This window comes from Myxocyprinus asiaticus, chromosome 36 (assembly GCF_019703515.2).
Source record: "Myxocyprinus asiaticus isolate MX2 ecotype Aquarium Trade chromosome 36, UBuf_Myxa_2, whole genome shotgun sequence".
NCBI classification, from domain to species: Eukaryota; Metazoa; Chordata; class Actinopteri; order Cypriniformes; family Catostomidae; genus Myxocyprinus; species Myxocyprinus asiaticus.
In genome coordinates this window covers 22,411,941-22,428,560 of record NC_059379.1, presented here as the reverse complement: position 1 = coordinate 22,428,560, position 16,620 = coordinate 22,411,941, and the positions used below count along the sequence as shown (strand labels likewise).

Sequence of the window (16,620 nt, the reverse complement as noted above, 5' to 3'; positions counted from 1 at the left end):
ATATAATCCACGGGAAAATCCAGTAGTCTGAAATGAATACTGGAAGGAACAGTAGTGGCGCTTGGAGAACTACAGATCCCATGTTTACATTCGGTTCCCATTTATAGCAACAGAAGTGTATTTCAGTGCCCGTTCAACACGGTCTTGGTTGCGACAGAAGGAGGTTCAGGTAACATTTTATTTATGGAAGTTGTTTATCGTGAAAATAGTAACAAATTACATGTGCAAACACGTCAAAGTTTGTGTTTACACAGTTATTTATGCTGCTATTGAACCGTAAAAAGTTTGTACGTTTTTATTTTATGAAAAGTTATGCAAAAAGTTACAAGCCATATCGTGTTTACTTAAACACTTTTGTAAACATTTTTATGCATACATATATTTATCCACTTACGCTTATTTATTTACATACCGAGAACACAAAATCAGTATTTTCGTTTACCAGCCGATATTGTACTAGAATGTGACTGCAACGCCCTTAGAAATGAAAGTGAAAGGGGCATTGGGTCGATTGATGTCGTTATTCGGGCTGTTTTTGTTTAAAGTCAAATTACCATTTCCTTTTAAATAAATGGTCTATTCTACATATAATTAATATATAGGTGACTGTGTTGCTCATAAATCCCCGGAATGAATGACAGAACGGAGGAAGAGACGATCCCTGCTGTGATGGAAACATCATCATTCTCGCAGGTAGTTTTCAACGACGTACCACCAACGTATCCTCCAAACACCGCAGTGACGTGCCGGTACACTCTCACCGGTGGCCTGCAGCCGAACTCGAGAGACTGGATCGGCATCTTCAAGGTGGGTAACCAACTCATCAAGTGTCCAACAAGCATCAATCAGATTTTCTTTTGTTGCTTATTTATTACGGTTTGAGTTTCCGACCAGTGTGTGACATTTCTTGCATTTGATTATGGATAAAATGACACCTTACATTGTTTTCAAAGAAGTTAAATCAAGTCTGACCATTTCATTTCCTCTTCTACATCAAACTTATGTGGTATGGGACATACTCAGGTTGGTTGGAATTCAACCAAGATGTATTTGTGCTATGTATGGGTGGAACCTTGCCTGGACCATGTCGGACTTGAGCCAGTCTCGCAACATGTGGTTTTCAAAGGTAGGAACCTCGGACCCTCCAACACTGCATGTTGTGGAAGTCTCTTTATCTAAAACACCTGATTTGAAGTAATAGTTCTCCCAAAAATGAAAGTTTTCTCATCATTTACAGAGTCTCATTCCATCCCTGATGTGTGACTTTCTTTCTTCAGCAGAAGTAAAATTAAGATTTTTAAAAGAATATTTCAGCTCTGTCAGCACAATGCAAGTGAATGGGCACTAACATTTTGAAGCTCCAAAAAGTACATAAATGCAGCAGATAAGTAATCCATACGAATCCAGTGGTTAAATCCATGTCTTCAGAAGTGATATGATAGGTGTGGGTGAGAAAAAGGGCAATATTTATGTCCTTTTTTTACTATAAATTCTCCTCCATGCCCAGATGGTGGCAATATGCACGTAGAATGCGATTCACCAAAAACGAAGAATATGAAAGTGAAATTGGAGAAAAATGTATCTGTTTCTCACCCAAACCTATCATATCACTTCTGAAGATATAGATATATATACACTGGAGTCCTATAGATTACTTTTATGCTTATTAAATTTTGGTATCCATCAGAACTGATTCAGCAGAAGAGAATCTTGGATGGCATGAGGGTAAGTTAAAAGAGACCTTTAATTTTATGGTGAGCCATCCCTTTAAAGCTGAAGTATGTAACATTTTCAGTGTTAAAAATACTTCTGTCCCAGTTTAATATGAAGAGACAATTACTAGCAAGTCATTCCGAGGTTAATTTTCTCGAAAACTGTAAAAACTTAGTCTCTGTGGCACTATAAAATTCCTGTGTTTGTTTTGAGTGACCCACTTAGACCCAACAACGTTACTCAACCAATGGCGTGAGTTGGGGGCGGGACTATCTGACGGTTCGAAGGACAGCAGATGAGGGGCGTATTCGGAAAGCTGTTTTGAAAACATTGTTGATTTTTGCAATTTTGTTTGGTGGTGCTAGTGTTGCTGAAATGACATACTAAAGCTTTAACTCCACGATTCGGCTCTCTAGTAGTTTGTGACCTGAATTGGGGAAGCCAGATTGGTGTTTTATACAGTTCTACAAATTTTTATATACTCATGGATGTGATAAATCCATTATTTTTGTGAAACAACAGTACAATTTTAAGAATTGGTCACTCAGAAATCCTTTTTGTTTGAGCCCTGTGAATGTTAGGGGACGAATATACTGAATAAACGTGTCCACCTCGATGTCTATGTTGGTTACTGTTATTACTGTGCATCAAACAGCATGCATGTGATTTTGTGCTGCTATTTTTGTAAAGACAGAATCCCTAGCTTGAATGGTCCACAGTGGTCCACATCTACTTATCACATTACTCAGGGGTCCTAAATCATGAGACCTTGTGGTGCATCAAGTGTCTCATCAAGAATTTGGTTTGCTGCCATGATGAGCTCTTTCTTGGCAATTAAAATGCATGTGGAGCCAGAGGGCGAGGAATACCTGGGCATAGCAGGGCAGTTTTTCATTTCCGAAATTAAGCATTTCAAAATACTTTGACCCCTACTAAATACACAGTTTGACTTTTGTCTCAGAGAGCAACCTACTCAAGGATGATGGGGAGTTTTACCAGTTCTGCTATGTGGATAGCAGCGGTCGTGTCAAAGGAGCCAGCACGCCATTCTGCTTTCAAAATCCAGCAGAAACCAGTCTTGATTGTAGCTTGGAGAAGGACATCTTAGTTGTAACAACACAGGTACAATTTGGACATTATTCTGTACAGTTTCTGTTTACTTTCAGCTGATGTGGTTTTCTTGAGGCACAATCAGGAACAATGTGTTTATCAGAGCTTAAATGCACAACTAAATTTGTTGTTGTTTTATTTTCCACTAAAAAACTTTCATTTCAGATGTTGAAAATCAATCTGAATATCAACGTCTGTAAAAATGAAATGAATACTAGCCACTAAAAGTTTTCATGAATGTTCTTGTGAGTAGGAGCAGGCAGAAAAGATGGAAAAGGAGAAAGAGGACTTTGTGAAAGAGATCGATTCCTTAAAAGAAATAAATGAGATCCTGAGAAATGAGCTGGATGAAAGACTGCATGAAATCTGCTGTCTCAGGGTTAGTCAGGCTCTCTCCCTGTATACACATTACTGTTTAGATGTGTTTTCTTTTGAGAAATGTACTACTAGTTAGTCAGCTCGCCATTGTTGTGATTTCCTGTGCTGACTATCAAGGGGAATTCCAGTCAGTGTAACTCTGTAGTGGTGAATACATTACTACAGTGATTCTGGTCCTGAACATGGCATGTGCTTTTGTGCTGTTTCAATTGCAGAGCTGCCTAGATGATTTGAAGTCAAAAGATAAACTGGAAACACCACTGTCAGATGTACAGGATTACAATGCCACTGAAGAGGTCAACAAAGAACAGTCTTTGTCAAATCTCCCAGTAAAAAATTGTGTTGAATTGTGGAAAATAGATGTAGACCGATATATCGGTTTTACCTATTAATCAGAGCTTTTTTGACCTATTGGTTATCTGTAAAAATCTATGCCAGTAGTTGCTGATGTTTTTTTTTATTTGTGTTTAACAATCATATGTGGATTTGCTGTATCTAAATCTTTAGTAATTGACAATATTCATCCATATTTTTATCCTCACTTCAAGTGTTCTAAATTGAAGCGAGGGTATGGAAAGAAAAATGCGACCATATGTAAACATGCCTCATCAGCATATCATTGTGTCTCCAACTTCATATCTTGTAAATAATAATAAACCTTATTCCTCATTAAAACTCATCTGGTGAAATACCAATAGATACGAACCCTTCATTTTGTGAATGAAGGCTTTTAAAAGCTTAATTTGGTAAATACTTATATACAGTAGAGCATTTCAAAATAAGAGCCCCTTGTGTGTTTGGGGCTTGTTTACTGTTAAAAGTCCTATCTTCTGCACAATTATTATTTTTTTCCTGGTTATAATTGGGATTTTGGTTGAACAATAAACTGCATCTGGGATTTTATTCATTTTGGACTCTTGTAGCCTAAATGTCTATGCCTGGCATAGTATGGTAAGACTAAGAATTTTTTGTAACATTCTATAAATTGAGTTTAAAAACTATGAGCCAATTAATCGGTTATTGGCCTTTTCCACCACCTTAGTTATCGTATTGGCAAAATCCACTATCGGTCGACCTCTAGTGCAAACACTGACAGATCTAAATATTTTTATCTGTCGAATTAAGAATTGTACAAGATATGTGTATGACTTTAACAGAAACCTTTTCTCCCAATGCTTTGCAAACTCTAGTCACTGAGCCTTCTTCAAGAAAAGTGTGAGAAAGCTGTTCGAAAGATCAACATGCTGAAGGGGGAAAAGGCTGAGTTACAGCAAAAGGTTGAACTCCAGGAAGCAGAGGCCCTCAAGTGAGTTTCTCCAACATATGATTTATGTGCACAAAGATTATTTGGGGATGTTCACCTGTGTCTTTCTTCCAGACAAAATACCATGCTGAAAGAGACAGAGCAAAATTATTACAAACTACAGGACCGTGTTCAGTTGCTACAGGTTTGCATTTAAGTGTTCTTTCTTTTAGTGTCAGTTAGAAAATAATTCTAAAAATATGCACCATGCAAATGCAATATTTCAGTTACTTATTGGGAAAAACATTTAGCATACCCAATTTTCTATACAACGTTCCTGTAGCTCAGCTGGTAGAGTGTTGCAGTGGCAGCGCCATAGTCTTGGGTTTGATTCCCAGGAAACATATAAGGGTCATGCCATCAAATCGGTGACATTTAACTCCCCAATACAAGTTGTGGTATTTATATTGTTTAATTTCAACCGATTACAATTTTAATAGGCTTGGTAAAAAGAATTAAGACAGTTTATAATATTGCACACTGCTGTGGGCCTAAAAGTTAAATTAAATTGAAAAATTAAATAGTTGAAATCATTTTCAACAATTGCACTGTGCCATTTTCTCATGTCCCCAGAGCTTTACGTCAAAAATCATTGACAAAAATAAGTGCTAAATCATTCAATTTTTATTTTTTCCCCCCATACAATTAAGAGTTTACAATTACATTCTCTCACTAACATGTATTAATTTATGGTAAATGTGTAATTTTAACACTTGATAGTGGAGTTTTTTTTATTTTTATTTTTTATTGTCCACCCTGTTGTCATGATACAATGACCTTTAATTTAAATTATTTTGAGTTGTTTGAAGTTTGTAACTCTATTGTTTTATTTATGTTTTCCTTTATTTTGTTGTGTTAGTCATATGTGGTCAAGCATTACATGTCCACCCCATTATGGGAAGATATATGGGAAATTAATGTAATTTAAAAATGTAATATTCATGTTAGCAGAAATAAAATCATCAATATATGTTTACAAATATGTTTGTGTCATTCACAGACTATGTAGTGATTAATTTATCCACTAAATGTCCACCCCGTAGTTGTCCACCCTGTTTTCTTCAACCCTGACCCTGCCCATTTAAATGGATGGACATCTTCTTTTTTTTCCTTTTTTTTTTTTTTGTCATTTAGCTTGACCAGTATGACTAATAGAATCTTTAACATGTCCCTTTAATGATGAAACTTAAAGATACTTGTAAAAGATACTTGTTTTACTTTTCAAAAATTCCAAATCCAAAATGTAACCGAATTGCAGGAATGACCCATAAACTAATCAAATGTATACCTTAAATGCTCTGTTGGATAAAAGTCTCTTACAAGAAATGAATATATGTAAATATGGCAATTATTTTACTAGGTGGATGTGCAAAGCAGCAGGAAAGACAATGAAAAATTGCATGCAGAAATCCAGGAGCTCATTAAAGAGAAAAAGACCCTAGAAGATCTGAAAGATGAAAACAAATCATTACATGCATCCATATCGGAGCGAGGGGGAGAAGAGAACAATAAAGAAGTGAGGAAATCTGAAGCATCTTCAGTAATTACTGTGCTGTCATAAAGTACAATTATGCAGATGTTTTGTTGTAATCTCACTCTTACTCTTCACCCTCAGGTACAGATTCAGGCCCTGCTCACTCAGCTGACAGAAGCCAGGAGGCTGCTACATAGAGAAATGCAGAATTGCAAAGAAGCCAACAAACGTGCAGAAGGAGCCGAGCAGGAATTGAAGACAGTGAAAAAGGAGCTGGCAGAGATGGCTGTGAATTTGGCTGAGGGCGAGAAAACCAGTCAAATCCAGGTCTTTTTTCCATTACTTTTCCTGTCTGAGGAAGTAAATAATATTTTGATCCTTACTCTTGTTGAAACATTTCTGTCATAACAGGCACAGCTTCATACTGCACAGGACAAAATTTATGAAATGGCTGAGACATCAAGATTAGACAGAGAGAATCTCATTAAAAAAAATGAGGTAATCTGTTTTGTAATGCCACAGATTAAACACCTTGTGATACCTTCATTTCTACAGTGGTGTGAAAAAGTGTTTGCCCCCTTCCTGATTTCTTATTTTTTTGCATGTTTGTCACACTTAAATGTTTTAGATCATCAGACAAGTTTAAATATTAGTCAAAGATAACACAAGTAAACACAAAATGCAGTTTTTAAATGAAGGTTGTTATTATTAAGGGAAAACAGAATCCAAACCTACATGGCCCTGTGTGAAAAAGTGTTTGCCCCACCTGTTAAAACATAACTGTGGTTTATCACACCTGAGTTCAATTTTTCTAGCCACACCCAGGCCTGATTACTGCCACACCTGTTCTCAATCAAGAAATCACTTAAATAGGACCTGCCTGACAAAGTGAAGTAGACCAAAAGATCTTCAAAAGCTAGACATCATGCCGAGATCCAAAGAAATTCAGGAACAAATGAGAAAGAAAGTAATTGAGATCTATCAGTCTGGAAAAGGTTATAAAGCCATTTCTAAAGCTTTGGGATTCCAGAGAACCACAGTGAGAGCCATTATCCACAAGTGGCGAAAACATGGAACAGTGGTGAACCTTCCCAGGAGTGGCTAGCCGACCAAAATTACCCCAAGAGCGCAGCGACGACTCATCCAAGAGGTCACAAAAGACCCCACAACAACATCCAAAGAACTGCAGGCCTCACTTGCCTCAGTTAAGGTCAGTGTTCATGACTCCACCATAAGAGACTGGGCAAAAATGGCCTGCGTGGCAGAGTTCCAAGACGAAAACCACTGCTGAGCAAAAAGAACATTAAGGCTCGTCTCATTTTTGCCAGAAAACATCTTGATGATCCCCAAGACTTTTGGGAAAATACTCTGTGGACTGACAAGACAAAAGTTGAATCTTTTTGGAAGGTGTGTGTCCCATTACATCTGGTGTAAAAGTAACACCACATTTCAGAAAAAGAACATCATACCAACAGTAAAATATGGTGGTGGTAGTGTGATGGTCTGGGGCTGTTTTGCTGCTTCAGGACCTGGAAGACTTGCTGTGATAAATGGAACCATGAATTCTGCTGTCTACCAAAAAATCCTGAAGGAGAATGTCCGGCCATCTGTTCGTGACCTCAAGCTGAAACGAACTTGGGTTCTGCAGCAGGACAATGATCCAAAACACACCAGCAAGTCCACCTCTGAATGGCTGAAGAAAAACAAAATGAAGACTTTGGAGTGGCCTTGTCAAAGTCCTGACCTGAATCCTATTGAGATGCTGTGGCATGACCTTAAAAAGGCAGTTCATGCTCAAACCCTCTAATGTGACTGAATTACAACAATTCTGCAAAGACGAGTGGGCCAAAATTCCTCCAACGCTGTAAAAGACTCAATGCAAGTTATCGCAAATGCTTGATTGCAGTTGTTGCTGCTAAGGGTGGCCCAACCAGTTATTAGGTTTAGGGGGCAATCACTTTTTCACACAGGGCCATGTAGGTTTGGATTTTGTTTTCCCTTAATAACAACCTTCATTTAAAAACTGCATTTTGTGTTTACTTGTGTTATCTTTGACTAATATTTAAACTTGTTTGATGATCTGAAACATTTAAGTGTGACAAACATGCAAAAAAAATAAGAAATCAGGAAGGGGGCAAACACTTTTTCACACCACTGTATGTCAGTAAATTGGTGCCAAAACTGTTTGTGGAGTTTAATGAATCATGCCCATTTGATCTTATCCCAGAAACTGCAGGCAGAAGTAGCAAAACTGCACAAGGCATTGTTTGACTACCAGCTCGCATCTGTTGCCGCCATGTCTGAGCAACTACCAAACCCTCAAAGCCCACCTGCATTGGCCAACACGCAGGAGCAAACATACACATCTGACTCTCACTACTATGAGAGCATCGATGACTTGACTGGTTGGTATAATAAAAGTACATTTAGTAAATGAGAATAGTCTCTGGCAATACTGACAAAATCTCTCATCAGACAGAATTTCTCCAAATTGTTGTCCTACATCTCAAAAATACTTCTTAGGAATGTTAACTTCATGATGTCTTTTATCTGCATTATAGGAGATCCAGCAGGAACAGAGAGCAAGGTAATGACTATATTATGAAGTCCACAATGTTCCAAGATTGAGTGTCCAATCAGTTATCAAAATGATTTAATTGTATGTATTTCCTTATGTGTAGATGAGGGTGTGCCAGCATTGTCAGGAGAGCTTTCCTAGAATCGGCGAGGATGAACTAGCACAGCACGAGCAGTCTCACAAAGTGTGTCCATTCTGCACTCTGATCTGTGATGATTGGGATCAGCAAGCGTTTGAAGACCACGTCTATAGTCATGAGGACTAGTCAAGTCCTGTTCTGTATCTGCTATACTGTCTTTAGGAAAGTATGGTAGTGGCACTGGTTAAAGTACTGAATGATCCAGGATTTCTAGATATATGCATTGCATGTCTTTTATTATTAGCAATTATACAACAGCTGTTTTTCATCCTCTAATTTAATTGGACAAGCAGCTTTCCAAGAGTGCTTGGTATTTTAAGATAACAGCGCTGGGACTTTTCACTCTTTGTATCACTTTACTCGTCTGTCCGCCACGTTCCAGACAGCTGTCTGTGCAACTTGGTGACACGCAAAGATTGATGCTTAGTCTTCTTTGAGAACTATTTTCGTTAGCGGAGAAAAAAAAAACTATACAAATTGGTGAAATTTTGTTTGAAACGCAAGTCAAAATATACATTTATAGTTTACAGAAATGTTGTATGAAAGCAATATTACACTTGCAGTCATGCTGTACTGATATTTGCTGCAACAGAACTCTTGATGATGTGATATTTCTTAATTATTGGATGGCTCTCTGGAATACTTGATTCTGATTGGTCAGTCGTGGCAATCTGTGGTAAGATACTTTTCTGTAATGATCACATAACTGTAGAATTGACTGTTGTCCAAGGCAGCTCTTATCCAAGATAGCTGTGCTAGTTTCATGTATCTCAACGGTCACTTTCTTCTCACATAATAAAATAACTTAAATTCAAGTCACTATTTTATGTCAATTTATTTATTTGGCAAGTAGATAAATATGCTTGATACATGAGAGCTCTGATTCGTGCTAAGGTGCTGATCACCTTGTCAGGGTTTTTTTTTCTCCCTAATATCCATTTAAAAAAAAAAAAAAAAACAGATAAAAATAAAGAAAAGCAAGATGTAATACAGGTGTAAGTTCAAATAAACACGTGAAACAACAGTGCAATAACCAGTGGTAGTCTCTCAATGTCTTTTATTTACCCAAACTTTTTTTATTGGTTAATCAGGTATTATTAATGAATATAAACATATTAAGACTGTGTTGTGAACAATGTGACAAAGTAGACACTTTTATTCTCCATTGTCATTTTTTCTCACCTCAAGCAAGTTGAGCTCACACAGTGTGGATTCAAAACATTTACTGACATTCTTTGACCCTTAGTCTGTACTTTCCCTTCATCGTGACCATGTGTTTACAAAATAACATCTTATTCTCAAGGTGTCATCTGGTTGGCCTCTTCGGGCATTACGTCTTGTGATAACAGCTCAGAAAACGGAGCAGGCAGCCAGTATTGTGGCTCCCCCACAGCTTGAGAGTCCAGCCATGCTAAGCCCTCTTTCAGCAGGTGATTTGAAAAAACAGAGCAAAGATATTAATATCAGAGATAAGCACTTAGAATGGTTCCTATGGCTTTTTATTGCTTCCCTGCACACAAGCACATAAGTTCGCTTTCTCAGATCTCACTCACTGTCTTATAGCCCTTTTTCTGTAATAAACTGACAATCAGATCTGATATCATTGAACTTTAAAGTTATTAAGAATTTCTTAAATATCAGTTACCTCTGCTAGCTGAAGGACAACGGTGTGATCCATGTTGAGCACTGCTGGTACCGACTGAACTAGATAAGAGCTTCCAACTGGAATCCCAAAGCCATTTCCCATTGCCTTGAGCTTCCTGATGGCCCACACCAAGTCATCTCTGAGTGATGACAAATATAGGTTGTGATGGAATACATTTGTGCAGAACAGCTAGAGAGCAGAATGTACAAGACTAGAATATCAAAGGCACTCACTGGCTCACATCTTGTGCAAACTTCCCCCTTCCTTTCAAGACACGGTGATGAAGTTCTTCCAGTGTGATTAAGCTTGCAAAAATAAAGGAATCTGAGATCAAGGAAAGCATTTCAAAGGCACTTTAAAATGACATATTAAGTTCATGGGGAAATTTATGGAAAGATTTTAAAGAAATGGTACAGAACAAAGTGTGACTATTTGTTATACTGACATGTAGTATGTGATGAGAGACTTTAAAGGGATAATTCACCCAAAAATGAAAATTCTCATTTACTCACCCTCATGATATCCCAGGTATGTATGACTTTATTCCTTTAGCAGAACACATTTGAAGAAAAATATCTTAGCTCAGTAGGTCCTTAAAATGCAAGTGGATGTTGATCAGACTTTTAAAGCTACAAAAAACAAACAGTCAGCAAACGTCATCCATATGACTCCAGTGGTTAGATTAATGTCTTAAGTGACATGATCGCTTTTGGTGTGAAAAAGTCAATATTTAAATAAGTATTTAAGTACTTTTTAACTATAATCCATCACTTCCGGTCAGCAGCGATATGCGCATGTGACGTAATTGCATTGGCATGTGAGACCTGACACACCAGGAAGAGCAGCGCTGTTTACAGCCGAGTAGGAGGAACGCTGTACAGAAGCTTCGTTGGTTTTGATTTAGATCTGTATTTGTATCTGTTTCTTTACTCACAATGGTGTGTTTGTTTGCTTATACTAGATGTCTCAACCGAGAGAAGAACGTGATTACGTCCGTAACATGCCAATGCGAATATGTCACGAGAGACCATGTTTACGAGGGGTCGGCGCTCTCGTAAAGCTTAACAGAAGTGATGGTTATGGTTAAAAAATACTTAAATACTGATCTTTTTTCACACCAAAAGAAATGTATCACTTCAGAAGACATTAATTAAAACGCTGGAGTCGTATGGATGATTTTGATTTTTATGCTGACTGTCTATGATTTTTGGAGCTTCAAAAGTCAGATCACCATCCACTTACATTTTAAGGACCAACTGAGATAAGATATTTTTCTTTTTTTCTTCAAATGTGTTCAGCTGAAGAAAGTCATACACACCTGGGATATCATGAGGGTGAGTAAATGATGAGAGAAGTTTCATTTTGGGGTGAACAATCCCTTTAAATGGCTGTATCAACGTGATCATGTTCAAGGCCTTTTATAATAATAACATGCAAAATTACAGCTGAAATACCACTTGAACTGACACAACTTACCACCATTTCTGTGTTTTAGAGCTAAACGGACTTCAATGATCTGCATGCCAAGCTCATGATAGAAATATCAGACTCCAAGCATCTCAGACCAAAATCCTTTCCCAGCTGCACACATACAAAGGAGTGAGAGAATCAGACTTGTGTTCATAATGTCATATCACTAGATATTTTGTTTTCTAGATAAGTTTTCAATTAAAGGAATATTCCGGGTTCAATACAAGTTCAATAGATGATTTAAATAACTTTATAGCTCAAATAATACATGGGTTTTAACAGAAGAATTAATGCAAGTGCTTTTATAGAATGATAAGCTTCACATTTCTGCATTTAAAACCTCCAAAAATTGGTCACATTCACTTCCATTGTAAGTGTCTCACTGTAAACTCAAAACAGTCCTACATTTATTTATTTATTTTTTTAAATAAAAGGAGTGACGAGTTGAAATAATATATTGCGGTAGTCAACATTATGCCACAAATAACTTGTACTGAACCTCCTTGAATATTCCTTTAAGCAAGCATGCACTATTAATAATGCATTTGTCAAAAACTTGACACAACATTTTGACAGTGGTGGAAAGAGTACAGATTTTGTTTTTTTTAATTAAGTAAAAGTACTGCTACTGAAGAAATAATTCACTTGAGTACAAGTAGAAGTACTAAGAAATATGACTCAAGTAAGTGTAAATAAGTAGCTTGCCAAAAAAACTACTCAATTATGTTACAAGTTACTTTATGCAAATTATTTTATACATAGTATATACGCTTCCATTTTTAGAACACAAAGACATTTCTGTTCTTGTTCTTCCTTTCACCAAGGATGCATTAAATTGATCAAAAATACTGGCAAAATCATTAATTGCAAATTATTATTATGGTTTGAAATAATTGTTTTAAGTGGTATTTATTCAATTTTTGCTTTACCAGTGATGGCAAACATATACTGTGTCACCTATTCCTTAGAAAAGCATACTAAAGTGTTAATTTGGTACTCAAGAAAATGTTCTTATTATTATAACAATTGAAAATGGTTGCGTTACCACACGGAAATCACAATACAGTGGGGTTTTTTCCCCATTTGCTGAGGTATTGAGTTCTTACAAGTTGATTTACACTTGCAAATCAAATTTTGGTTTTAAAAATAAGCAAAAAGAAACAAATTTCTCCTAAAGTCTGTTGTTTTATAGTGATGAAGGCTATTCCATGCATTACTGTTTTGAAAAAAGAATCTCTAACCAGGATAGAGAGGGAAGTGGATGGCCAGATGCACAACAAAGAAAGAAACAGACTCCTCACGGGTCCTAAACTAGCAGCTTGTAAATGCCAAAGACCTACATTGCTGCAAGAGGATTCTAGGACAAATAGAACATTTTAAGAATACAACATTTATTTAAATAGAAATAGCAATTTGTAACATTCTAAATGTCTCTAAATCGTCTCTAAACTACATAATGTGCATTGTGACTGAAACATTCTATTTCAGGTTTATTCTCTATCACATATGTCCAAGTATATTGGCTATTAAGTTAGCATACTGTACAAAACTAATATAATGCAATATCATAGAGGAGGAAATGTATCCTCTATGACAGGGGTCGGCAACATTTTTGACATGGAGTGCCATTTTTTTATTTTCCTGGTCAGTGGCTGTGCCAACAACCCCTCACCCATACATGCAAATGTATGAGAATTTCCCCTTGTGAAAATGTTTCTATTTTGCATTTTTCTAATTTAATCGTTTATTTTTCATTACAAATGATAATAAAGGGTTTGATTGAAAGTTATGAGCAAAACCTGATGATTATGACATAATCATGATCCTGCATGTCACTGTAATCATTTAATCACTAGCACACAAGCAACAGCGAGAGAGAAGCAGGCTATTTTATAATATATTTTATATTTTAAGTTTTTCGCACCTGCATCCCAGTCTACATCTTGATGAAGCCCAATCCTTCCTCATGATCACGCAGCTGAATGGGAGGCTAAACCCTATTAAAGTGTGACGAGACTCGCGCTGCGCGTGCAAGCCGATCAACTATTTAGCCCTTTTCAGTTAATCGCACCTACAAAATCCAAAAACTTTATTTCCAGGTTTAATTTATATTTTGAATGGACTTTTTGAACCTCACCATGTGTGACAATGGTTTAAGGAGGGTGTACCTGTATGCTGGGTTGGAAATCTCAATTATTAATTGTGGTGTTTTTCTTATTGCATTACGTGTTGTTCTGAAAACAAAAAGAAACAAATGAAACACGGAATGTAGGCTGTCATCCGCGCAGTCTGACCGAAGCAATTAACAGAAAATGAAGCGCTACCTGCTCGTGATGCGCAAATGGTTTGCATGAGCTGCACGAGTCTGTTGGGTATACTGCAGACTCATCCCATTTGAACTTTTTATTTAGCCTCCCATTCAGCTCATGAAAACATGCTGCGTGATCATGAGGAAGGATTACATCAAGATGTAGACTGGAATGCAGGTGCGGAATTTATATAAATAAAATAGTCTATTCCTCCCTCGCGCTTGCTGGTGTGCCAGTGATTACCCCTCCGCGTGCCAATGCTAGGATATTTTGGTCAATTTCGGTTGCATTTTTGCTCCAAGTCCCCATTAATTTCCTACACTTGGCATTGTATCTTTCTAAGGTATATAAAAAGTTTGTTTTAGACATATAGTAGCAAGTAAACAAGATATCCCCACATATACGTCAAACTACATTGTGTTCATGTTTGACACAGTTAAAATATTAAAATATTGCCTGCCTTGTAGGCAAAAATCACCTTATTGCCTAACAAGTGAAGTTTGATCAGTGGTTAAATGTGTTCAGATGGTTTCTTGTACCTGAATGAATGGCTCCTTTCCAGAATAAAATGAAATATGCAGAAAATCACAGTATTACAGTTCTTGTATATTGACAGAAGACACTAGAGCATAGAGGACACAGTTTATGCAAGCTGCTGCTGTGCTCATAATGCTGTGCCTTGCCAGCTTCCCTTGTGCCGCACAGCGCTTTAGTTTATAAACAGATTTAGTGCTTATAACTTTCTTCTTCCCAAAATTTCAGAAATATGATGTATTTTTTTGTACTTTGTAATTGTGGTGAAATATAACTTCTGCCCACAAATTTTCTATCGGACTGAGGTCAGGGCTTTGTGATGACCACTCCAATACCTTGACTTTGTTGTCCTTAAGCCATTTTGCCACAACTCTGGAGGTATCCTTGGGGTCATTTTCCATTTGGAAGATCCATTTGTGACTGAGTTTTAACTTCCTGGCTGAAGTCTTGAGATGTTGCTTCAATATATCCACATAGATTTCCTTTCTCATGATGCCATCTATTTTGTGAAGTGCACTATTCCATCCTGCAGCAAAGCACCCCCACAACATGATGCTGCCATCCCCATGCTTCACGGTCGGGATGGTGTTCTTCGGCTTGCAAGCCTCACCCTTTTTCCTCCAAACATGAAGATGGTCATTATGGCCAAACAGTTCAATTTTTGCTTCATCAGACCAGAGGACATTTCTCCAAATAGTAAGATCTTTGTCCCCATGTGCACTTGCAAACTGTAGTCTGGTTTTTATGGCGGTTGTGGAGCAGTGGTTTCTTTCAGGTTATGTTTATATAGTACTCGTTTTACTGTGGATATAGATACTTGTATACCTGTTTCCTCCAGCACCTTTACAAGGTCCTTTGCTGTTGTTCTGGGATTGATTTACACTTTTCGCACCAAACTACGTTAATCTGTAGGAGACAGAATGTGTCTCCTTCCTGAGCGGTATGATGGATGCATGGTACCATGGTGTTCATACTTGCATACTATTGTTTGTACAGATGAACGTGGTACCTTCAGGCATTTGAAAATTGCTCCCAAGGATGAACCAGACTTGTGGAGCTCCACAATTTTATTTCTGATGTCTTGGCTGATTTCTTTTGATTTTCCCATGATGTCAAGCAAAGAGGTACTGAGTTTTAAGGTAGGCCTTAAAATACATCCACAGGTACACCTCCAGTTCAGTACACCTCCTATCAGAAGTTAATTGGCTAACTGTCTAAAGGCTTGACATCATTTTCTGGAATTTTCTAAGCAGCTTAAAGGCATAGTTAACTTAGTGTATGTAAACTTCTGACCCACTGGAATTGTGATATAGTCAATTAAAAGTGAAACAATCTGTCTGTAAACAATTGTTGGAAAAATTACTCGTGTCATGCACAAAGTAGATGTTCTAAACGATTGCCAAAACTATAGTTTGCTAATATTAAATCTGTGGAGTGGTTAAAAAATTAGTTTTAATGACTTCAGCCTAAGTGTATTTAAATGTCTGACTTCAACTCTACATGCAAGTGGGTCAACCCCTATGGTGGCACACATCTCTTGGAAATGCAATCTGAAATGAGAGTTCTTGCGGATTTCTTGTTTAAGCTTGCTGGCAAACTCCTCCAAATGGGTCTTAAAGGTTTCTAAATGTTTTGACATCTACAAGGACAACACATAAAATCTGATTATAATCTATGAATATTTTTGAGCACCTATGAGGTTTGCTAACAATCATGAATAATTCATGTCTTGACTTGCATATCTTTGGGATCAAAGGCACAAAATCAGGGTATTCACAACTGTGCAATCTGATCCTCAGAAAGGACAGTACCTCTCTCTTTATACTTGGCCTGTGACAACAAACTTGTTGAGAATGCAAATGATTTGACTAGTAGTCAACACACCTCACATAAGGGTGGTGATGTGCTCGTACCTCTGCAAGTTTCTTTTTGGCGATTGCACCAGCTCCAACTTCCCTTCTGTGCAT

General features: G+C 37.3%; 1 protein-coding gene and 1 pseudogene across 1 annotated transcript; one reads left to right on the top strand and one right to left on the bottom strand.

The window, feature by feature from the left end:
• Nucleotides 1-52: 52 nt before the first annotated feature.
• LOC127427053 (calcium-binding and coiled-coil domain-containing protein 2-like) lies at nucleotides 53-9,510 on the top strand. The gene is made up of 14 exons (XM_051674380.1): nucleotides 53-169; nucleotides 603-807; nucleotides 1,024-1,126; nucleotides 2,675-2,835; nucleotides 3,077-3,202; nucleotides 3,417-3,497; nucleotides 4,392-4,507; nucleotides 4,580-4,649; nucleotides 5,865-6,020; nucleotides 6,120-6,305; nucleotides 6,390-6,476; nucleotides 8,206-8,383; nucleotides 8,540-8,565; nucleotides 8,660-9,510. Exons 2-14 carry the CDS (start codon nucleotides 631-633, stop codon nucleotides 8,819-8,821), a joined length of 1,629 nt encoding a protein of 542 aa, XP_051530340.1. The 5' UTR covers nucleotides 53-169; nucleotides 603-630; the 3' UTR covers nucleotides 8,822-9,510.
• Nucleotides 9,511-9,647: 137 nt separating this feature from the next.
• LOC127427054 (vacuolar-sorting protein SNF8-like) lies at nucleotides 9,648-16,620 on the bottom strand (annotated as a pseudogene).